Genomic DNA, 25,299 nt, shown 5'->3' on the forward strand with positions numbered 1-25,299 from the left:
ATTACTCATTATAGGCATCTTGGTGGCCTAGTAAAGAGCACTGGGCCTAGAGTTAGGATGCCCTGAGTTCAAATATACCTCTTTCAATTTCCTCCTATCTTCCTCTTCCTTTCTCCTCTGTAAAATGAGGATAAGAATAGAACATTCTTTCTAGGGTTGTTGTAAAGATCAAATAAGATAATATTTTAAAGTGCCTAGCACTTTGCCTGGCACATAATAGGCACTCAGCAAAAGCTTGTTTGCCTTGGCCCACCTTGGTAAATGTCTTAAAACAGAAGCTAGATTACAACTTGTTTGATTGGAGGCCATTCCTAGCCTCTCCCCTCACCATTGCTAACATCTTCTTTCAGATTACTTCCATTTATTCATTATATATTTTATGTTTTTACAGTTATTCCTTCTAATAGAATATAAGATCCTTAAAGGCAGGAACTATTTTTGCCTTTCTTTGAATCTCAAATGTGCAATATAGTGTCTTGTTGTTGCTCTTCAATTATTTCAGTGGGGTTTGACTCTTTGTGATCCCTTTGGGGTTTTCTTGGCTATTACTAGACACTAAAGTGGTTTTCTATTTCCTTCTCCAGTTCATTTTACAGATGAGGAAACTGAGAAAAACAGGGTTAAGTGATTTGCCTAGGATCATACCACATTTATGTGTCTGAGGCCAGATTTGAGTTCAGGGTCATCCTGACTGAGCCCAACACTATCTACTGAACCACAGAATAAATACTCATTGCCTATCTGATTGATTGATTTTGCAGAGATCGCTGTTGAGATATTCCTGTTCATTTATGGGTTGGTCTAGATGACCTCTGAGGGATCTTTTAAGTCTGTTATTCTATGACTTGCCAAAAATTAAAGAAATAAGTTCACATTAAAGAAACAGGCTCAACAGGATGATTTCAGAAAGGCCTGGAGAGACTTAGACAAACTGATGCTAAGTGAAACGAGCAGGGCCAGGAGATCCTTAAATACTTCAACAACAATACTATATGATGATCAATTCTGATGGACAGGGCCATCTTCAGCAATGAGATGAACCAAATCATTCCAATGAAGCAGTAATGAACTGAACCAGCTACACCCAGCGAAAGAACTCTGGGAGATGACTAAGAAGCATTACATTGAATTCCCAATCCCTATATTTTTGCCTGCCTGAATTTTGGATTTCCTTCACAGGCTAATTGTACAATATTTTGGAGTCTGATTCTTTTTGTACAGCAAAATAACAGTTTGATCATGTATACTTATTGTGTATCTAATTTATACTTTAATATATTTAACATCTACTGGTCATCCTGCCATCTAGGGGAGGGGGTGGGGGGAAGGAGAGGAAAAATTCGAACAAAAGGCTTGGCAATTGTTAATGTTATAAAATTACCCATGCATATAACTTGTAAATCAAAAGCTATGAAAAAAAAAAAAGAAACAGGTTCATTCTAGAGGTACCAACCAAAATGAACTGTTATTATTAGCAGCCAAATAGCAATTGGTATTTTACATGGTGCTTTTTGATAATCTTATTGGTCATTCTGCACAACAACTTATAGTGATGGATGAGTTATCCCCTTGTTTTCCAGAAATATAAGAAAAGTTGCTTCCATTTAAACCTTTTGCTATTCTCCCAGAGCCATATCTATGACAAGATTTAGAAGCATGGACCAATTCCTTGATAATTTATGTGCCACTGGATAACGTGCTAGTTTCTTTCTTCTTTTTTGCAGGACAATAAAACTCAACTATTTGGTCTGTAGACCCAAGGACTACAGAAAATGCTGTGATCAGATAAAGTTCAATAAAAATGGACAATACAAGTCAGATGCCCAGAGCACTAGATTTAAACATAGAGGCTCTTTAATATCAAAGGGCTTTCATCTTTATGACACTAGTAAAGATGGGGAAGGTTGATAGCATGGAGAAAGAAAGAGGTATTAAGGACTGAAGATTTTAAAGGTGTATCTGCAAAGAATCAATGAGTTTCTTTTATGACATATAAGCTGAGGTCATTAGGATCTTCTGATTCTTCCCATGATATCATGTTGATTGTCTTGCTGACTTTAGGAATTCAGAGAAAATGCAATTCATTTTTTAAATTAAATTTTAATTTAATTTAATTAATTTTAATTAATAATTAATTAATAAATTTTAATGAAAAATTTAAATATTAAACTCTTACTGGGTACAGAGTACTGAACTAAAAATGTTTGTGAGTGATAAAAAATTTATGTATAAAGTTTCTGACTTTACCAAAGCTTATACTCTCAAAGAGGGATAAGATCCAAACTTCAATTACTTTAACAAGCAACATTATATAAGTGCATTAAATATGTGCAAAGTACAACAGAAAGACCATTATTGACCTGGAACATCAGGAAAGACTGGAGTTAATACTTGAGCTGAACTTTAAACAATAGGATAAATTCCCACACAGGGAGCAGCATGAGCAAAGAAATGGAGGTTAAAGTACAGATCCTATCCAAGAATGAGGAGATGGATTGGGGAGAGAGGGTACAGTGATGACAAGAAGACCTGTTGGGTGATTATTGAAATAATTCAAAGAGGTAGTACTGGGCTGGTATCAGTAGAAATACAGAATAGTGGCGATATATAAGTGATGTTAAAGAAGGGTGGATACAACAGAATTAATGAACGATCAGGTATGAGAGATGAAAAAAATTAAAGATTGCATAAAGGTTGCAAATATGGAAGATGGGTTGAAAGGAATAAATACTATTAACAATAATAGGAATACTGATGTCCCAAAGAGGGGCATATTTATGGAGAAAAATAAGATGACACAGCAACATCTTACTAATCACCTATTACATGCAAAGCCTGTAAAAGGCACTGTGATAGATACAGAAAGATAAGACAGTCTATGCCTTCATGGAGCTTAGAAGCTAGTTGGAAGGGTAAGATATACCCATTTGAAAACATAACTCCAATCAAAGGCAATATATGAGGACTTTTTAAACTCTTTCAGCTTGTAACCCCTTTTCACCCAAGAAATTTTTATGTGACCCTGAGGATAAAGATCTATAAAAAAGGCATACAAATCAAATATTTACTGATAATACATCATAAAGAAATTTATTCTAAAACTGTTCTTTGGAATACATATAATTTTACCACTTATTAAAGATGAAAGCAAATTTGCATACTAATAAGATGGATGTGCTAGTTTATTTTTACATGAAGAATTAAATTTTGGTGGAATATTTGATCCTTTTTTACAGTTGCCAAATTTTTCATGACCCCCACGTTTAATTACATGACTCTACCCAATTTTAAAAGCTTTGGTATAGGCTACTGGTATTAACCTCCAAAAGAAACATCTCAGTGAGTTACATATTGATTGAGAAAACAAATTAACATTATGCTATATTATCTTTTTATTTATTTTGTTAAACATTTACCAATTAAATTTTCATCTGTTTCAGTTCACTGTGATGATTTTGAGTACATCCTTGATACTATAGATAATTATAAGATTACTCAATTTCAGAGGAAGGAGAAATCACTTCTGGTGGGTCATGCCCAGACCAAGATCAGGACATAGATAACAGGTCTTTTGTTAGCTAGTTGGGTATAGATAAGTAAAGTAGATAAGAAAAGAGCTGTGGTTTGCCTTTCTAAACATCAAGAAAGAGGTAATATAATCATCCTACTGATAACTATCAATATTATAGATTATGTCATTAGCCCTTAAGCCCCTGACCCTATCAATAATCTACTTGACCACTAGGCCCTAACATATATACATATTTAAATATGTATATCTATATCTATTTATCTATCTATCCCTCAACCAGGACCAGAGCCAGCTCCCACTGAAAAAGAAAAACAATTCGATATTGTCATAGTTCCTGGGACCTCATAGATGTTTGGAGGGCAAGGAAATCAACCACAACTCAACACTCAAGAACCATCAAGAACTCAACACTCAAGAAGGCCCAGAAATAGGTCTCTTTTAACTCAGTCATTTGGCCACCAGGCCTCTTGCCCAAACAATACAGGCCTCTTGTCATCTGCTCAGCTGCTCCCTTGGCAACATTCCCTTACCTTTTCTGCCTCTTGCTCAGATGATATTCATATCAAATGGGAGTTGTCTAATGCTTAGTTACCACCAATATTCAGAAGAACATCATGACAATCTACTGTCCAACTGACAGAAAATCTCCTCCACTTAAAATCTCTGAAGTTTAAGGTATTCTCTCACACTTATCCATATCATCCTATTCCTTTCCAAGTTCCTATCCTACTCTACTTACTATCTTCCCTTCCATTGTGACCTATCTAACCCCATTGTATTGTTAACAAACAGCCTTTCCTATAAAACACCTTCCTCTCACATACCTTCTATCTCATCACAATCCAAAGAAACCTTACTCTCTATTCCACTTTTTTCCAAGCTTAGAAGTACTTTCTTTCATGCTCTATGGAATACACTGGGCTAATAAATAAATTTAAGTATGTTTTTGTTTCTTATGGATCTTTCAGATCCTCCCTCTTTTCTTTCCTTTCAGGTTTACTCCATTCAGATTTATCACCCATCTAGACAGCTCTGACACCCTGGATTCCCCGTAGGCATTTCAAACTTAATGTGTCTAAAACAGCATTCATTAACTCACTACTTCTTTAACCTACCTCTTCTAAATTCCTAATAATGGCAAGGAGATCATTATTCTTATAGTCCCTCATGTTTGTAATGTAGAAGTTACCTTCAATTCTTCTCAAAGAAGATTGTTTTCTCTCTTTCCCACTTCCCCCAGAATCCTTTAGATAGCCTTCATTCCTATATTATATTACTATATATCATATTGTTTATACATCTGAATACAATCCCGATCCCCCATATTTCTCACTTATCTTACATATGCACTGTCACCAATTTCTATCTCAATATTTCTCTGTTTCACCTACTCATTTTCTTAATTCAGATCCTTGTTACCTTTTATCTGGACTATTACCATGCCCTCCTAATCACACTCCTTAAATACAGCCTTTTCCTTCTTTCACCAATTCAGCCTCCATTTAGCTGCCAAATTGACATTATTAAAGCACAAGTCTGAACACATTATTCCCCTGCTCAAAAAGCATCAGTGGCTCTTTACTGGCTCTAGGAAAAAAAAACACAAGGTCTTCTATTTGGCATTTAAAGCCTTTCAAAATCTGCCTTCCGACTATGTCTTCAGACTGCACTCCCATTATTTCTCCTCATGTACTCTTCTCTGCGACTGTGCAGGCCCTATCTGCTGTTCTCCATACACAGTAGTTCATTTGCAGTCCGTTGCCTGTAATGCACATGTCCCCTCACTACCTGCCCTCTTAAAAGCTTTAGCTCTTCTCAAGACACAGTTCAAATGCCATCTCCTACCAAAAGTCTTTCCTGATTTTCCCAATTGTTAGGAGCCCACCTTCAAAAAGTACTTTTTATGTATTTTGCATTTTCTTTTCTACATCCATGTTATTCTCCCCTCCCAATAGAATTTAAGGTATTTGAAGGCAAGAGACATTTGGTTTTTGTCTTTGTCCCCAATGCCTAGCACAAAGTAATGTCTTTTAATAAATATTTATTGAATGGTTGTGGTCCAGTCATGATCCTATTTGGGGTTTTCTTGGCAAAGATAAAAGAGTGATTTGCCATTTCCTTTCCCAGCCCATTTTGCAAATGCGGAAACTGAGGCAAACAGGGTTAATTGACTTGTTCAGGGTCACAGAGCTAGTAAGTGTCTGAGGCTGGATTTGAATTCAGAAAGATGAGTCTTCCTGACTTTAAGCCTGGTACTTCGTATACTGTGCCACACTGACTAGATAAGGATGACTTAAGATGAAGAAAGGGTTTAAAGTTGGTCTTAAAAGATGAGCATGATTTTTACATCATGCAGTAAGAGCATCACAGGTAAAGGACATGGGAAGTGAAAGAGCATAAAAGTGAGAAAATCTTATGTGTATTATTAGAAAAGAGAGCATACCACTTTTGGGTATAAAAAGCTTCTTAAAACTTTTCTCCATTTATGACCTCTTTTTGCCCAAGAAATGTTTACATGATCCTGGGTATATATGTATATAAAGTAGGTATACAAATCAACATTTACTGATAATAAATCATAATTTTGTGATCCTCACATTCAGTTGTAAGACCCCATGTGGGATTGAAACCCACAATTTAAGAAGCTGGATTTTATAGGTCTAATTATTTGTAGATAAAAAGGTAGATAAAGGTCAAATTACTAATTTAGGGGTAAGAATTTAATAATAATCTTTATGATAATAAAATCATATGTTGTTATGGTTCTTTACAGGTTTTGAAGCACATTCACTTGCATATTTCAATAGCCCTTGAATTAAAGGTATAATTATTTTACAGATGAAGAACCTGAGAAATCCTGAAGTTCAATGCCTGGCCCACAGTTATGATGGCTAATCAGTGGCCAAGTCATTGAATTTGCTCTAGGAATAGATAATTGTCCTTTGTTTTTGAAGAGGACCAAAACATCACTATGTTAAGTGTTGAGTTATAGTATACCCAACTTTGGGCTGAGCAGACCAATATGAGTTCAGAATGCCCCAGGATGGACACAAATAGCCCATGTGAACATCTGGAGTAGTTTTTCTAATTTTGCACATCTCGCATTTCCTTTTGGCTAATTCAATTTTGCTTTGCTCAAAGAGTACAGCATCTTTTCTGATGAGGGTACATCATGGTGAGCAGGCCTGTGCCAGTGTCTCCCATATCATACAATCAATTCCGATACCTTGAGAATATCTTTGTATTTTTTTTTTCTGACTACCTTGTGAACGCCTGCCCTATATGAATGAGTTCTCCATAAAATATTTTTTTTTGGCAAGAGTACATTTGGCCTTCAAACAATGGAATGGTGCTTTCTGCAGCAAACTTGGAATGCTTGGCTGGTTAGTTCAAGAAAGGACCTCAGGGTCTGGTATCTTATCCTACTGGTGATCGTCAGAAGTCTTTCAATTCCTTGTTGATCTTTCTACAACATTATGCTATGTTTTCAATATCATGGTAAGGAATTTGTACATAGGCAAAGATAAGAGGAAATATAAATTATGAAATAGTAGCAATGAGGTAGTAATGGTTTATTAGTTTAATCATTTATGAGCAAGAGGATGATATGATTCAAGTGTTATTTCAGGAAGTTTAATCCAACAGTGGTAAATAGGACAGCTGGAGCCAAATGAACTTGGGGGAAGAAAGACCAATTTGAAGAGTATCACGCAAGTTGCAGCATGAGAAACAGGAGGCCTAAATTAGGAAGGTGGCTATAGGAATGGAAACTAAAGGCAAGATATGGGAGAAAGGAAGATAATATAACCCATAAGGCTGGATGATTGACTAAGTATGAGGAGTGTAGGGAGGGAGAAGTCAAAGATAAATCTAAGTTTGCAAGCCTGGATGACTGGGAAGATGATAGAGCCCTTGATGGAAAGAGAGGCATGATTTTACAGTGACGTGTCTGAATCCATGTAATAACATGAGTTATAATAGCCTTCCGCTATTTTTGAAAGGGTAAAACAACTATATTTGCATGCATCATGGCTTAGAATATTGGCTTTTTTAATAACACCATTTTTCAAGATGCTAAGCTCTTTCCCTAGGCCTTCAGAACAATGCTAAATGTGCAGATGGAAGTTGCCAGGTCAGTGCTGCTGTGTCCAGCTTGTTGAACACATTTCCTACACGTGGGCAAGTCTAATTCCTGCCTTGCTGCCCTCCAGGAAAGCCAAAGGGTGACATCAATTGAGTTCAGGGAAATACAATTGGGGCTGACAGCTAGCACTATGATGATTCCATTACCTCTGTCTTGATTTTAGGAAAGGTATTCTCTCATCCACTAGAGGGAAACGGGTTTGATGATTAGGTCAGTATGGTCTTATGCATAGTGAATAAATAGATCTGAGAAAGAGGCTGCTCAGTTTCTGCTATTCAATCAATCAAATGAATGAAAGGCATTTATTAAGCACTTACGATATGCCAGCCATTGTGATACAGGCTGGGCATGCAAAGGAAAACAAAAACAGTACATACATTCAAAGAGTTTGCATTCTAATACAGGATCCCCACACTATATGTAAATCAGAACCATTTCAATGAACAGTTATTAAGCTTCTGCATTGCCATGTTTCGTGTCTAGAATAGGAATTATTAAGGGTATCTCCCTTCCACTTCCTCTCCACTCACCAAGTCACCATCTCAACCCAAGACTTCTTCATTCCTCACCTAGCCTAGCTTCGTTATGTAGTCTCCGAAAGTAATACTCATATCTTCAATCTCTTCTCCTTCCACTTTGTCCTTCACAAAGCTTCTCCCCTCCCCCCATTTTCCAGAGGCAGAGCTCTAATCATGCCATTATCTTGCCCCTTAACCTGTGATGAAAACTACTGACTGGAGGGTAAAATACAAATTCCTTAACCTGGCATTTAAGTCTTTCCACAATCTGGCTTCAGACTATTTTTGCAGCCTTAAGTCACATTTACTACCTTGACAAACTCCATACAAACCTGTACAACCAGTAGTTTCCAAACTTGAAATACTGCCTCTTGTTTCTTTGTTTTTTTTTTTTTTTTCAAACAGGTTATATGTTTCCTCCCAGCCAGGAATGTACTCTCTGCCCATTTTTATCTTGTAATGTCCCTTTTTTTCCTTCAAGGCTCTGTTCAAATGCTATTGCCTCCCTCTCCGAAATCTCCTTTCTATTTTATACAACAATAACACTTGTAGATTAGAAGGGAAGCAACAAACTGAGAAAACATTTTACAAAACATTATAAAGGCCTCATTTCTAAAATATATAGAGAATTGACTCTAATTTATAAGAAATCAAACCATTCTCCAATTGATAAATGGTCAAAGGATATGAACAATTTTCAGATGATGAAATTGAAACTATTACCACTCACATGAAAGAGTGTTCCAAATCACTATTGATCAGAGAAATGCAAATTAAGACAACTCTGAGATACCACTACACACCTGTCAGATTGGCTAAAATAACAGAAAAAAATAATGATGAATGTTGGAGGGGATGTGGGAAAATTGAGACACTGATGCATTGTTGGTAGAACTGTGAATGGATACAGCCATTCTGAAGAGCAATCTGGAATTATGCCCCAAAAGTTATCAAACTGTGCATACCCTTTGATCCAGCTTCTACTGGGCTTATATCCCAAAGAGATACTAAAGTAGGGAAAGGGACCTGTATGTGCCAAAATGTTTGTGGTGGCTCTCTTTGTAGTGGCCAGAAACTGGAAACTGAGTGGATGCCCATCAATTGGAGAATGGCTGAATAAGTTGTGGAATATTATTGTTCTGTAAGAAATGACCAGCAAGATGATTTCAGAAAGGCCTGGAGAGACTTAGATGAACTGATGCTGAGTGAAATGAGCAGGACCAGAAGATCATTATATACTTCAACAACAATATTATGTAATAATCAATTCTGATGGACGTGGCCCTCTTTAACAATGAGATGAACCAAATCAGTTCCAATAGAACAGTAATGAACTGAACCAGCTATACCCAGTGAAATAACTCTGGGGGATGACTTTTAACCATTACATAGAATTCCCAATCCCTAATATCTGCCTGCATTTTTGATTTCCTGCACAGGCTAATTGTACACTAATTCAAAATCTGACTCTTTTTTGTACAGCAAAATAACTGTTTGGACATGGTACATATATTGTATTTAATTTATACTTTAAAATATTTAAAATGTATTGGTCAACCTGCCATCTAGAGGAAGGGATGAGGGGAAGGAGGGGAAAAGTTGGAACAAAAAGGTTTTGCAATTGTCAATGCTGAAAAATTAGCCATGCATATATCTTGTAAATAAAAAGCTATTATATATAAAAAAAAAAAAGACAGGCTTTTTAGACAATGGTGCTGGAACATTTGTCCCATATCGGGTCAATAAGGGTAACCTGAAGCAGCTGTGGGTTGCTGGCATCCAGTCATGGTGCACAAGTGGAAGGAATAAGCCTCACATTTTCAAAATCCAGGCTTGTCCTAGAAGTGCTACAGAAGTCTAGCAGACTGCCCTGGAGTGGTGTATATTTTCAAAGTTAAATGAGTATATTTATATTTCTATGAAATCGCTCTACCTATTCCCCAGAGATACTAACAGCTCCTGCTCTTAGCTAAGTAGGTTTAAAACACAGACTGGCTAATGTTGAGAGCTGTAAAATGGGGACTGGGGTAACATAAACTTTGAGAGAGAAATAAAAATACCAAACTTCAAGAGTGGATGAGACCTTAGAGATATTTTGTCCAACCCCTTTTTATAAATGGGAAAACTGAATCCCAGAGAAGTGAAATGATTTGCCAAAAGTAAAAAAATGAGGTTGCATGATAAAATAGTAAGAATATCTTGGTGGTAATCAAAGGATGTGGATTTGACTTTCAAATCCATCACTACCAGTAATTAAGACTCAGTTTCCCAGATTGTGAAATGAGAACAAAATACTTGCAGTCCATCAAAATAGTTGTGAAAAAAGCATTTCTATACTTTAAAATATAAAATGTATGCTGTTATTGCTATTGTGATTTTTTAAAATACATGTCACAATCAAAACTTATAGAAGGATTGCTTTTGTTTGTTTGTTTTAAACAGAGATAAGAGAATCTAGTTTCCCTCACAAAAAAGCAGCAAAAATTATTGCCTACTGGGCAAAGGTGGGTATGGAGATTTGTGAGTGAGAGGTCAAGTACAACATAAACCCCAGGTTTTGATAAGTGAGCTTTTAATTTATTTAGTCTAAAACCAAGTTCTACATCACTTCCTGGCCAATAGATCCAAATTATGTCATTTCTTCTATGGTCTTCTTTCCTTCTCTTGGCTACCAGAAACTTCTGGACTTTGATAGGTGAGCTTTCCCTTTTGTCTGAGACAAAACCTCAATCCCCTAACCCACCTCATTTTTATTTATGTATAGCCTTACCATAACAGAAAGTAAGTGTTTTGAGGATAGGAGGATTTACTTGCTTATAAGTATTTGCACTCTCTATTACTTAGCATAAAGCCTGACATTCAATAAGTACTTAGTACTTATAGCCAGAAGTAACTAGGTGAATCAGTGGCTAAAGTGCTGGGGTTAGAGTAAGAAAGATAAGTTCAAATACAGTCTTACACATTTGGTGTGTGTGAACCTAGGCAGATTACTTAATCTCTGCCTCAGCTTCCTCAACTATAAAATAGGAGATAATAAGAACCTAACTTCCAAGGTTATTGTAAATCTCAAATGGTATAATATACGTGCCTGGCACATAATAGGTGATAAATAAATATTTATTTCATTCTCTCCATAAAACATGCCCTATCTTAAACATTTCAAACTATAAAAAGGATTTTGGAATGATTCTTTGGGTCATTTTCTACAGACACATTATATCTCATTAATTTCAAAGTAATAAAAAAAATCTGCAAATGGAAAAATGCATATTTATAATCTTGCTAGTTGCCTTTATGAGACCCAGTTGCCCCATCTGTAAAATGAGAATAGTAGTATCTGAATTACCTAATCACAGGGTTGTTGGGACAAATCAAACAAGACAATGTATACGAAGGAGCTTTAGAAAATACAAAGGCTACAAAAACATAAGGTGTCATTCATTCATGTTAGAAACAACATTTCATATTTAATTTGGGATCATCTCCAAAATTTTCTATACTCATTCCACAATGAGTATTCTTTAAATAAAAAATAATGTATTCATGTTCTTTCTAATTCTTTTACATATGTTCTCTCTACTGATTCAATTCATTTCAGTTCAACATACGTTTCTTTATCAACTATGTACCAGGCATTAGTGTCAGCTACTGGGAATACAAAGACAAACAACAACAATAGCAAAAGTAAATAATTTCTGCCCTCCAAGAATTTATAATCTACTAAGAATTGATGTCCTCCTAGAAAAGTAAATGCAAACTATTTACAAAGTATAGTCTTTCCTCACCATTAGTATGCATTGCTTTTATAACTTCAAGAATTTTGGTGATTTTATTAGTAATCTCATTTTCACTTTAGAATTGACAATGTCATTCATGACAAAGGACAGTGGGGGAGGGAGAGGAGACAGGAGAAGCCATGCTATTTCCTTTTTTTTTTTTTTTTTAATTTTTTATTTAATAATTACTTTATATTGACACTCGTTTCTGTTCCGATTTTTTTTTTTCCCCTCCCTCCCTCCACCCCCTCCCCTAGATGGCAAGCAGTCCTTTATATGTTGGATATGTTCATGCTATTTCCTTAAAAATGAGAAAAGTTTTCATAAAGGTGTTTAAGAATTTGCTCCAGAAAGTGCTAAAGTAATCTCTTAAGTATATAATAAGGAAATTGAAAAAAACAGAAATGGATGGCACTAGTGACGTCATACAATCATCCTGCTAGTGGGAAGCATGTGCTTTTCACTGAGGAATTGTTTAAACACAGAAACTAAAGGGAGATTAGAGATAACAAGTTACCCCATTCCCTTTTAATTTGGGGTCTTTCTGCCCCCGAGGGACATGGATGTCCCTGACCCTGACCCTTCCTGTCCCTGTCCAGGCCCTATATTTTATAGGTCATTTTATAGTTACTGTTAGGAAAAGTACATGATCAGAATTAAGTTTTGTTATAAAGAATCATATGCAAAAAAGTATATTTTCAGCAATCTCTAGCAGAAGATGACAGTTTTTGGGGGTGGTGGTTACCAAATTCCCTATTTTCCATATGTTTATTTTGCACTGTTTTTTTGGAATGTTATACCCTCAAAAGTTAAGAATTGATTGTTAAAAAAAAAAAAATTATATAGGAAGAGTGCCAGTAACAGAAGCGATAAGGAAAGGTTTTTTTTTTTTTTTTTTTAGGAAATGGGACAGAGAAGAGAGCTACTACACATGTTAACAGGCAGAGGTGAGGAGGGAGAAAGTTCCAGACATGAGTGATAAACAAGGTAGGAGATAGAATATTGTGTGAGTTTGACTAGATTGAAGAATATGTAAAGGAGTTAATAGAGAGGTTTGTATTTTATCCTTAAGACAAGTGGTGGCCATTGAAGCTTCATAAGCAAATAAAGACTAGGGTTTTAGAAATGTAAATTTAGTGCTTTGTAAAAGATGGAGTGGGGAGCAGAGGACTAGGAACCAGGGAGATCAATTAGAGTTCTATTAGAATAAACAAGGAAAGACTTGATGAGGTACTAAACTGGGGAGAAAGCCACATGAAAGGAGAGGAGCAATTTCAAGAGTTGTTTTTGCGGCAGAATGGACAAGACCTGCTAGTCCATTGTAAAAGAGGAAAGAGATTATAAAACACTATATATTCCGCCCACCACAATCTTTTCCTTACAACTTCCCCGTCTCCAGGAAGTAAGCATAATAAATATCACGGTTCCCATTTAAGTGATTCAACCAAGGTCACAAATTCTTAAATGATCTGACTTGGTCTTGAAGCCAGACCATGCCATATACCCACTTTAAGTCTAAAAATGTTCATATTATAGCTTACCGATTCCATAATGAATCTCTGGAAGAAAAACTTGAAAGCCTTGAGGCTGAAGATCTCATGTCTCAGCCGTCACCATCAGAAAGTTACCTACATTGAAGGGAAAAAGTATCAAAAGTCACATGTCATCAGCTAGAAGAAATGTTTTAGGCAATAGGAAAGATCTGGGATTTCAGGAATGTAAGAAACTTCTCTACCCACACAGATTCAACTGCTGCTGATTCAGTTGATAAATTCTAAAGAGATGCCTGAGGCACACTAAGAGCAAGAGACTTGTCCTTCTGTCACTAAGTTTGTAACTATTAAAGCCAGGATTCAAATCCAGATCTTCCTGATTCCAAGAAGCATTATTATCCACTACACCATGCTGTTTCATTAGCTTTCTTAGTTCACGTGGCATATTTAATTTGGTAACCAGAGCTTTAAGTCTAGGAATTCTCCAACAATAATAAGAGTCGCTGTGAAGGAATCTGAAACAAATAATTAGACGCCAGACTTCCCAGCTTGATACAGACATTCAAACCCAAGCTGCAAGGTCCCTTCAAGTCCCATGATTCTGTGAAATTGCAGCTGGTGCATTAGCCAGGAGCAAGCCTTGCACAGTTCACATGAGTCTGGGAGTTATTCTTGGGTTCTATTTCCAGCTCTACCTTGAGTGGCATTTTGCAAGTCATTAACTTCACCAGATTTCAGTTTAGAACCCACCCCCTCTCAGAGCATATTGGCAGCATCAACAGACACCTGCAGGCATGTAGCTACCCAAAGGCATCAAGGACAGGCTATGGCAGAGAGGTTTCTCCAGTAACAGAAATCAATCTATAAAAACTGTCCATTATGTTTCAGGGCAGCAGCTTTGTACCATGGGAAGAAGTCTAATTAATTTGCAAATAAATACTAATAATTAATTGCAGTTTGTACAGAGCTATGGAAGCCTGAGATGAAAAGTTACATGAGGTATGTTTGGGGGGAGGAAAGGGAGGAGGAGTTAAAAGCAAAAATGTTGAATGGGAGAGGGGGATAATGGGGCAGAGAAACACCTTTTTTCAATTCTAGTTTCTAGAATCATTGACTTCTATCTTCATGATCCTTGATCATAGCAGTCCTCTTCTTAATTCTCCTGTCTTTTTCCTTGGTAAAATATAACAGAAAGCCTTGGGCTACTTGCTTTTGTCATACCCATTCTGTGTTCTCCTGAATCCTTACCTCTGCACACTCAGTTTTGGGTTCCAGGAATGAATGCCCTGTCTCCCTTTTCTGTCCGTTATAGTCCTACTCTTTTTAAAAGTAAAATGCCATCATGTTCATGAAGCATTATCAAATTTCAACCAGAAATTATCTCTCCTCTCTATGTATCTTTGTTTATACCTTTCCAAAGAATTAATAACTGACATTTACATAGTACTTTAAAGTTTACAGAACTCTTTACACATATTACGGTATATTGGTTGAAGGAAATGGGCATGTTTAGCCTAGAGAAGAGAAAACTCGGGGGATAGGATAGTTGTCTTCAAATATTTGAAGGGCTTAGATTTAAAGGGAGGATTAAAGTTGAGCTGTTTACCCATAGAAAGTGAATGGAAAGAAGTCAAAGAGATCAAAGCAGCCTTAAGGAAAAACTTCCTAACAATTAAGAACTGTTCAGAAGACCAATGACTGCCTAGAGGTGATGGGTTCTATCTTCCTGGACATTTACAAGCTAAGAATGGACAACTCTTTGTTTAGTACATTATAACTATGATGCCTTTTATGTATGGGCTATATCTATACATTGCTAAAGACTCTCCTGACTCTTAGCTTTTGTGAGCCTCATAACTCACTTTGAGGAAATAAAGTGACTTGATCTCAGTGTTGGAAAGTCAGCAGTAAGGTTAGAACCCAGGACCAGGACATCAAGGCCAAAAACTATCTACTCCCTCATTATCATAATCTATTTTTTATTACTAACTTGACATTATTTCTTATAATACTTTATAAGCTCTTTGAACCGTAAGGATCTTTTGAAGAACACCGGAGTTGGAATAGACATCAAGAAGTCATGTAGTGTGATGACAGCGTTAGCACCCTGGATACTTTAGAATCAGCTGGAGTCAGGATCAGCAAAAGTCCTTGATTTTATTCTTTGTGGACTTGAACTGAATGGCGATGGGAAATGAGAGGAATCACAACACAAATCCGGCCAGGAGTGACTCTGGCCCTCTCACTCCACCCCCTAAATCCTCCACCCAATCTTTCTATACAACAGATTAAGCTTGCACAGAGTAGTGGGCAGGGCCCTTCTTTCTCCAAGCAATGGTGCTTGGACCTCAATGCATCAACTCAGTTTCAGTCCATTACAATGTAGTCCATTCTCAGCCTCAGAAGATGGCCTTGAATGATTTATCCTCATATCTTCCAAAGATTTACTTAGTCCGTCTATAGTAAGCCCATGACAAGTATTTTTTTTTTTTGAAAGACTACTTACATTTCCAAGAAGTGCTATATAGTTCACATGAACTTTACATTATCTCAAACATGCTTCAGAACCTTACAAAGCAGAAAGAGTACAAGTTTTATTATGGAAAGCAAAAGGCATAGAGAATAAAGTGCTTGAGCTTGCATTAAGAAGACTCAGGTTCAAATTCTGCCTCTGATATCATCAGCAGTGTAACCATAAGGCAAGTCACTTGCCTTTCTGAGACACTGTTTCCCTATCAGTAAAATAGGGACAATAACACCTGTAAGACCCTATCTCAGAGGATTAATTTCATATTCAGGAATGATAAGGTTCATAAAATGCTTGTAAACTTTAACTTGCTAAATAGTTTCAGCTTTATTCCTGTTTTATAGATAAGGCAACTGAAATTCTCTTACTAAAACACAGTGATGAGAAGTCTTAAAAAGGGAACATAAACTCAAGTTTTCTAACTTAAATTTTGTGTTTTTGCCATTATGGGACACCATGTTCATGAAAATAATTTTAGATGGAATGTCCATATTTTTACAAGGCCTCAGTCCATGCCACAACAGTTAGAAAGTTGTTTTTGATTTGGGGGGGGGAGTGTCCTTATCTTGCTCAAGATGGAAATACAGAGATCACTCATCAATCATGCTGGAGGACTCATTACCAAGGGGAGCTTTTGACTTACTTCATCTTGAACCTGAACCAGTTCATCTCTCCTTAGGCAGTCTGATAGCCTCTTGTCCACCACTGGGAGTTCAGCCTATTGGTGTTAGACGTACTCTGGATACTAAATCATCTGGAGTCCTACTACAAGAGCTCCTGAGCTCAAGTAATCCATCTACTCTCAGCTCTGTAGGGATTTCAGGTGTATACCACTTCACCCATTGCCACCATGCATAGTGCCACTATTATTATTATTATTATTTTGCTGAGGCAATTGGGGTTAAGTGACTTGACCAGGGTCATATAGCTAGAAGTGTTAAGTGTCCAGCCCAGATTTGAACTCAGGTCTTCCTGACTTCAAAGCTGGTGCTCTATCCACTGTGCTGCCTAGATGCCCCAATGCCATTATTATTTTAAGATACATTTAAGCTTGGATCAAATGTGCAACATGCCTAAAAATGCCTAAAAATGGTTATCCAGTCTCAGAAAACAGCTCTGAATCATTTATCCTTATATTTTCTAAGACATAGTACTTTACACATAGTAAGCACATAAGTTATTTTTCTGAAAGGCAGGTTGCATTTTCATGAGTGTTATACAGTTAAAATGAGCATTACATTATCTCATGTGAAAATGTACTCTTCTTGATTGATTTTTGTTGTTGTTATTGCCTTAAGATGATAATGGTACTTTTTACACTGTCATGAGTGTTGGTAGATTTTAAACTAACCTGAAAAAGTTCACAGGAATTCATCACAATAAATAATATTTACTACATACCATACAGATGCAGTTTCTGTAATAATTCACTTACAGCACACTGACAACTATGATGACTCCCATACATAATACATGGGTAGAATAGATACCAATAATTTAATACACTGTGATTTTAATCCAAAAATGTCCTTTGTATATATTAGTCAATCAAATGATTTCCTGAATGTTGGAAAAATTTTAAGAATATACTATGAAATGATGAATCATCTGCAGCTGGCTATACAAGCTCATCCACTCCACCCTACCCCCACCCAAATGAAATTCCACCAAAGTATCCATGCACAGCTTTCCTGTTAAGTGTGAACTGCATCTGGGATCTAGGAAAATTTTAGACTCATAGGAAACAGAGTATTGTTTAAATTTTGTTCCCAATTTTCCTCTCTATCTCACAGCTGTCTACATTGAGTCCACTTTTTTCAGCCCATATATCCAGTCTTGAATCAGCCGCCATATTAGTCAAAAAGTATGGAGAGCAGCACAATTTCATAATCACTATTAGAGAAAGATACTCAGGAGAACCAACCAGAGTTTCCTGATCCCTACATTTCTAGCATCTCGCATTTACCCCAAAATGATAATATATTTTGTAAATATTCGTAAACTTCTTAAGAACAAAGGAGCTCTAATCCTATGACTGAACTGTTTCATTTTAGTTGCTGCATCCTCACTGCCAATACAGTATACAGGAGATACTTAGGAAATACTTAGAGTAGAGGAAGTGACAAAGTCTGATCTATATTTTAAGAATGGCAATTTGGCAGTTGTACGGAGGAAAGATTGGAGGAAGGGAGGTTACTACAAAAGTTCAAGGATAAAGGCTGTGTGAGTGGAGAGAAAGATAAGACTATGAAAGATATTACAGAGGCAGAATCAGCAAGGTTGATAACTCATTGGATATGAGGAAAGATGGAGCACAAAAAACTCAAGGAGGGGCATTATAGGTGTTCCAAATAACAAAAAAGAATATTAGAATTAGAAGGGACTTTAGAGATACTGCTCTTCATACAGCAAATCCTGATATTTCATATGCAAATAGGTACAATTTCTTATATTTCTATATATGATACATAGGGAAAAACATTCAAGGAAAATTTATTTAAAAGATTTGTAAAAATATCCTTCCCATTCCAGGTGCATTATGGGGTAAGGAAGGAGTTAATTCTTTCCTGGCTCCTATCAGTATGCTTTTTAATGGCCTGCACAGACTGGATCTGGTTTTCCTTGGCTCAGGCCTGGGCTTGCAACAGCATCTATATGGAGACAATCTCTTGGGTTGCTATACTCTTCATTATCAAAGCCCAGGTGTGCCAAATGTAGGTTGCAACCTCAGCATCTCCTGTTTAGTAGACTATACCCCAATGACATCAGCCGACTCAATTTCAGCTTTCCACTACAGCAACTTCCAAAAGCACAAGACCTCCCCTTTTCATGTGACTGTTTGCTTATTTCCATATTTTTTCCATGTTTACAGCTCCAGATGAAATTCCATGAGTCCCACAGGATAACAATACCCCAAATTTTTCTCAAATAAATGTAAGTTCCTTTATGTCTCCATCATGGATGCTAGAAACTGTGCTACAAAACTGCCCACATTATACAGGTAGGTACTCAAAGAAGGGAAGTTAGTCATCCAGAAGTCATAGTTACTACATGGCAGATTGAGAATTAGACAACAGGTTCCCTTAACTCATAGCCCCATGCACTTTCCAATATATAGCTCCTACAATATTAACTGAGCCATAGAGATAACGACGATCTCTATGATTGTAGCTCTTGTGAATGTGAGTAGTGTGTTATAGGAAATACAGAATTAGTGAACTTTATTTTTTCTTACTTTTTTATTAATGCCTTTTGTCTTTATATCCCTACTATTTCCTAATATACCATATATAACATAGTAAAACCAAGACACCATTTTTGGCAGTGTATACAACATTCTATTCTACTTACGATCTCTCATCACTCTACCAAGAAGAAGGAATTGTATTTCATTGCCATTCTCTAGGATTCAAATTGGTTTTTACAGTTAATCAGGATTCAACCACCTTTCAGTTTCATATACATCACTGCAGTTATTGTCTATTGTTTTTTAAACTTTAAACTTTAAACTTCACTCTGAATCAATACATGCAAGTTATACATGGTTCTAAGAATTCCTCATATTTGTCATTTCCTACTGAACACTAGGAATTCTATTATATTCACATGTAGAATCACTCAACTTTGATAGTACAAGTTAATGTTTGATAAGGATTCTATATTTACTATTAATCAGGAAACTGAATGACAACCATTTGTGCTATTTATCCTTTAACTGGGTAGGAAACTGAAACAATTGGAAATATCTAATGTAAATCTCTCCACCAACAACTTCCTAAGAAAATGTCTTAGTCAATTAAGAATCATTTATTAAGCACTTATTATGTGCTAATCACTACTTATTGATGAGGATACATCTTAAAGAGTTCATGTTTTAATAGGGGGGAATAACCTGCAAACAACTATAGACATTTACCATCTACCTACTCTTAAAGAGTTCATGTTTTAATAGGGGGGAATAACCTGCAAACAACTATAGACATTTACCATCTATACAATGTAAATTGGAGATAATCTAATGGGAGATCCATTTCTTGTAGAAAGTAGTATTTTAGCTAAAACTTAAAGGAAAACTTGGAAGCCATGAGCCAGAGATGAGGAGGAGACCATGGTGGACAACAGTATGGAGGTCAATGTTGCTGGATCATAGAGTATATAGCAAGGTAGAGTGAAATAAATGGAAAGTTAGGAAAGAGTCACATTATGAAAGACTTTTAAAGTCAAATGAAAAAATTTACATTTTTTTTCTAGAGGTAACAGGAAACTACAGAGTTTAGTAAAGGGGCATATTTGGGATGTATACAGGAATTGAACAAATCTACACTTAAGCAAGATCACTTTGACAGATGAGCAAAGGATGGAGTGGAGTATAAAATGGGGAAACTTGCAACAGGGAGGCTATTCAGAAAACTTTTGTAACATTTGAGTGGTAGTTTCTTGGGCTTCCTTTATGTCCCAACTAAAATCTCATTTTCTACAGGAAGGTTTTCCCGGCCTCTCTGAAATCGAGTGTTCCCTATCTCTTAAGTTATTTACTATTTATCCTGAATATAGCTTGTTTGTATATAATTGTTTGCTTGTTGTCTCTATCATAAGACTGGGAACTCCTCAAGGTCAAAGATTGTCTTTTTTATTTTTATTTTTTATTTTTTAGCATCCCCATTGCTTAGCACAGTGCCTGGCACTTCTTACACATTTAAGTGTTTATTCATTGACTGATGAGGACTTCCACAGAATGATGGCAGAGAGGTCTCAATTAAATTAAACTCCTTCAGCGCACAGGCCCATGGCAATTGTTCTACTTACTCCAGATCTTTCTGGGACAAAGACTGAAGAAAAACAGTAGCATTACCATAAATCCTGAATAATGCTCCAAGAACAACCTGATACATACCTCCATCTTCACAGGTCCTTTACAAAATGGAAATTGATCCAAGGAAAAGTTGCCTTAATGGCTTTGACTTAGTTCCAAACACCTGGCCTGGACTAGAGATAAATTTCTATTGCAATGGACTTCTAAGACACCAGTCTGATCACGACATCCTCTGTTCTAGAAACATACTTTAGTGCTAGATGTTGTTTATGGAAAAGGACATTAAGGTTAAAAGAATTAAAAATAAATACCTCCAAATATTTTGGTGAGTCACTAAAAATAATTTAATTTCCTAAATGTTTTATCACAGAGAGAAAGAAGCCCAAGAAAGATTAAGTTATATAGAAAGAACATAGAAACTGAAGCAAAAGAGCAGAGTTTAGAAGCAGAAAAAGTTACTTATTAGTCACCTGACGTCATCCTCTCTAAATCTCAGTTTCCTCATCTGTAAAATGAGGGTTTGAATTAGATGGTCCTTGAGTGCCCATCGAGCTCAAAGTCTTATGATAGAATTCATCTATTTGCTGCATGTAAATTGCTCACTTACTAATCTCTGCAAATCTGAACTTTTCTTGAAAGAAATGGACTGCCTCCCTTGACAATTGATCAATCAATGTAATTTAGCAAGTGGCTACCGTGTTCCAAACAATTTTCTGGAAGTTATTATAGGAATACAAAAGAAATGTCTGACTCATCGTTCTCTTTCATTGCCCGTGTCTCTAACTCTATGATTCTCTATCTTATGGTCCAGGAGCCAAAACCTGGAAATCTTTGAAATACCACATTCCCCTCCATTCCTATGGAAGCAAAACTAGTCTAAGACTACCACAACATTCCAGGATTACTGCATCCTCCTCCTCCTTATCTTCCACCTCCAATCCATGGGTTTCTTACTGGTCCATCAGATTTCTGGGACAATATGAACTTGGATGAGGAAAAACGTTACATTTTTGTTTTCATGGACTTCTACATCTAATTAGTTAAAATGACAATGATGAGAGAACATAGCATTTATATAGATCTTTTTAAGATGTTTAATAAATATTATCTCATGTGATTCTTACAATAAACTTCAGAGATAGGTATTATTATCCTTCTCATTTTTATAGGTGAGAAAACTGAGGCAGGTAGTGATTAAATGACTTGCCCATAGTCACCCTGCTAATAAGCATCCAGGATCAAATTTGAATTCAAATCTTCCTAACTATTGGTCCAATGCTGTATCCATTACATCACTAATTTGGAGGTCCTCAAACTACCATGGGCCAGATGCGGCAGCTGAGGACAATTATCCCCTCACCCAGGGCTATGAAGTTTCTTTATTTAAAGGCCCACAAAACAAAGTTTTTGTTTTTACTATAGTCTGGCCCTCCAACAGTCTGCGGGACAGTGAACTGGCCCCTATTTTAAAAGTTTAAGGACACCTGAATTTAGTTATTGCAATATAATTATTTAAAAACATTTTGGTAAGGGATGCATGGACTTCACCAGACTGTCAAGAATCCATAATACAAAATAGTTAAGAATACTTGCCCTAGCAATATAATAGCAAGGACACTTTGTCCTGAATTAATCTATTCAGTACCATACCAGCCAAATGATCAAAAAATTATTTTGTATAGCTAGAAAAAACTAATAATAAAACTCATCGAGAAGAACAAAAGTTTAAAAGCACAAGGAAATTAATTTTTTTAAAAAGGGGGAAAATGATGGTCTAGCAGTTCTAGATCTCAAACTGTATTATAAAGTGATAATTATCAAAACAATTTGGTACTGGATAAGAAAGAAAGTGGTGGATCATTGAAATAAGTTAGGTCTAAATTATCCAATATTACCTAAATTAGTCAATTAAATTAATTAATTTAAGGTAAATTTATTTTACCTATTTTTATTAATTACCCATTTTCTTTACCTATTGCCTATTTAAAATTATTAATTTACTTCTTAAATTACCTATTAAATTTATTAATAAGGTATTTAGGTAAAAATAATGTAATTAAAATTACCTAAATAAATAGCAAGTGACCATAGTAATCTATTATAAAATAAACCCAAAGATCCAAGATTTTGAACAAAAACTCATTTTTTGACAAAATCTGTTAGGAAAACTGGAAAACTATTGGAGAAACTAGATATAGATCAACATCTCACATTATATACCAACATAAGATTAAAATGAGTATATGATATGATATAAAGAATGTTACCCTGCAAAAAAAATTTTTTTGCACAAACAAAATTAGAATTAAAGCAGAAAGCTGGGGGAATTTTTTTTGATGAAGTATCTCTGATAAAGGCCTCATTTCTCAAATATATAGAAAATTGAGTCAACTTTATAAGAATATGAATCATTCCCTAATTGATAAACAGCCAACAGCTATAAACAGGCAGTTTTCAGACAAAAATTTCAAAGTTCTCCATAGTTATGTGAGAAAAAAATACTCTGAATTAGTACAAATTAAAACAACTCTGAGTTACAACCAACCTCATACCCGTTAGATTGGCTACTATGACAGAAAAGAAAAATGTTGGCTATTGGAAAGAATATGGAACAACTGGAACACTAATGCACTATTGCTGGAGTTGTGAACTGATCCAATCATTCTGGAGAGAAATTTGGAAGTGTGCCCAAAGGGCTATTAAACCATGCATACCTTTTGATACAGCAATATGAATACTAGGTCTGTATCCCAAAGAGATTTTTTAAAAAGCAATTTTTTTTTAAGTTTTTAGTTCCAAATTTTATTTCTCCATCTCATATCTCCCTTCCCTAAGATGGTAAATAATCAAATGTAGTTATATATGTGTAATTATGTAACATTTTTATACTAGTCATTTTGTACAAGAAGACTTGCATAAAAGAAATAAAATTAATGAAAGAGGACAATAGCATGATTTAGCCTGTATTTAAACAATATCAATTCTTTCTCTGGAAGCAGATAGTATATTTCATCATTAATCTTTAGGAATTGTCTTAGATCATTATATTGCTGAGATTAATGAAATTATTTACAATTCTTCATTGAAAAATATTGCTATTATTGTGTATAATATTCTCCTGGTTCTGTTCACTTCATTCAGCATCATTTCAAGTAAGTTTTTTCAAGTTTTTCTGAAATCATCCTGCTTGTCATTTCTTACAGTGCAATAATATTCCGTTATAATCACCTCCCACAGCTTTTTTAGCCATTCTCCAACTGATAGACATCCCTTTGTTTTCCAGTTCTTAACAATCACAAGAAAAGATGCTATAAATATTTTTGTACAAATAGATCTTGCCTCCCTCTATCTTTTTTTGAATATCTTTGGGATACCTGTCTTTTAATTTGTATTTCTCTAATCAATAGTGATTTAGATCAGTTTCATATAACTAGATCATATAACTAAATAGCTTTGATTTATCTGAAAACTTCCTATTCATATTCTTTGATCACTTGTCAATTGGGAAATGACTTGTATTCTTATAAACTTAATTCATTTCTCCATATATTTGAGATATGAGACTTTATCAGACATAGTTGTAGCAAATCTTCTCCCCTCCCCCCTCAGTTTTCTGCTTTCCTTCTAATTTGGTTTTCATTGATTTTCTTTGTGCAGAAAACTGTTAACTTTATATAATCAAGATTATCTATTTTATATTTTGTAATGTCCTCTATATCTTCTTTGGTCCTCAATTCTTTCCTTATTCATAAATCTGACAACAAACTATTCCATGCTCTCTTAATTTGCTTGTGGTATCATTCTTTATGCAGAAATCACGTACCCATTTTGAGGTGTGAGATGTTGGGTCCATATCTAACTTCTACCTTTCTGTTTTCTAATTTTCTAAATAGTTTTTGTCAAAAAATTAGTTTTTGTTCCAAAAACTTAGATCTTGGGTATATTTTATAACAGATTATTATGGTTATTTATTATGATGTAATTTAAACCTAATCTATTCCACTGATCCACCACTCTTTTTCTTAGCCAGTATCAGAGTGTTTTGATAATTACCTCTTTCTAAAAGTTTGAGATTTGGTACAGCTAAGCCATCTTTCTCACTTTTAAAAAAATTGATTTCCTTGATATCTTTGAGCTTTTGTTTTTCTAGATGAATTTTATTATTTTTTTCTAGCTGCATAAAATAATTTTTTGATGATTTGACTGATGTGGTACTAAACAGATTAATTTAGGTAAAAGTGTCATTTTTCTTATATTGGTTCCATCCATCCATGAAAAATTAACATTTTTCCAGTTGCTTAGATCTAACTTTATTTGTGTGAAAAGTACTTTAGAGTTGTATTTCACATAGTTTCTGTATTTTTCTTGGCAGGTAGACTCCCAGGTATTTTATATTATGTATTATTATTTTAGATATGATTTCTCTTTCTATCTTTTGCTACTGGATTTTGTTGGTAATATATAGAAAAGTTGATAGTTCATATGCATTTATTTTA

The 25,299-nt window shown here is 35.4% G+C and overlaps 1 protein-coding gene across 5 annotated transcripts in view; it reads right to left on the reverse strand.

Moving 5' to 3' along the window:
- The window catches only part of ASAP1 (ArfGAP with SH3 domain, ankyrin repeat and PH domain 1), a 594,911-nt gene that overhangs the window by 400,785 nt on the left and 168,827 nt on the right, over positions 1-25,299 (reverse strand). For 2 of the 5 annotated variants that reach the window (XM_051971093.1, XM_051971092.1), the window contains exon 2: positions 13,512-13,598. The exons of 2 other annotated variants lie outside the window; for them this stretch is intronic. In XM_051971093.1, the coding sequence (XP_051827053.1) occupies positions 13,512-13,570 (59 nt within the window). In that variant the 5' untranslated portion in view covers positions 13,571-13,598. Of the gene's footprint in view, positions 1-4,062; positions 4,251-13,511; positions 13,599-25,299 lie in introns of those variants that run through there. One more of the 5 variants, XM_051971097.1, reaches the window with a different exon arrangement.

Source organism: Antechinus flavipes, chromosome 1 (assembly GCF_016432865.1).
Source record: "Antechinus flavipes isolate AdamAnt ecotype Samford, QLD, Australia chromosome 1, AdamAnt_v2, whole genome shotgun sequence".
Lineage (NCBI taxonomy): Eukaryota > Metazoa > Chordata > Mammalia > Dasyuromorphia > Dasyuridae > Antechinus > Antechinus flavipes.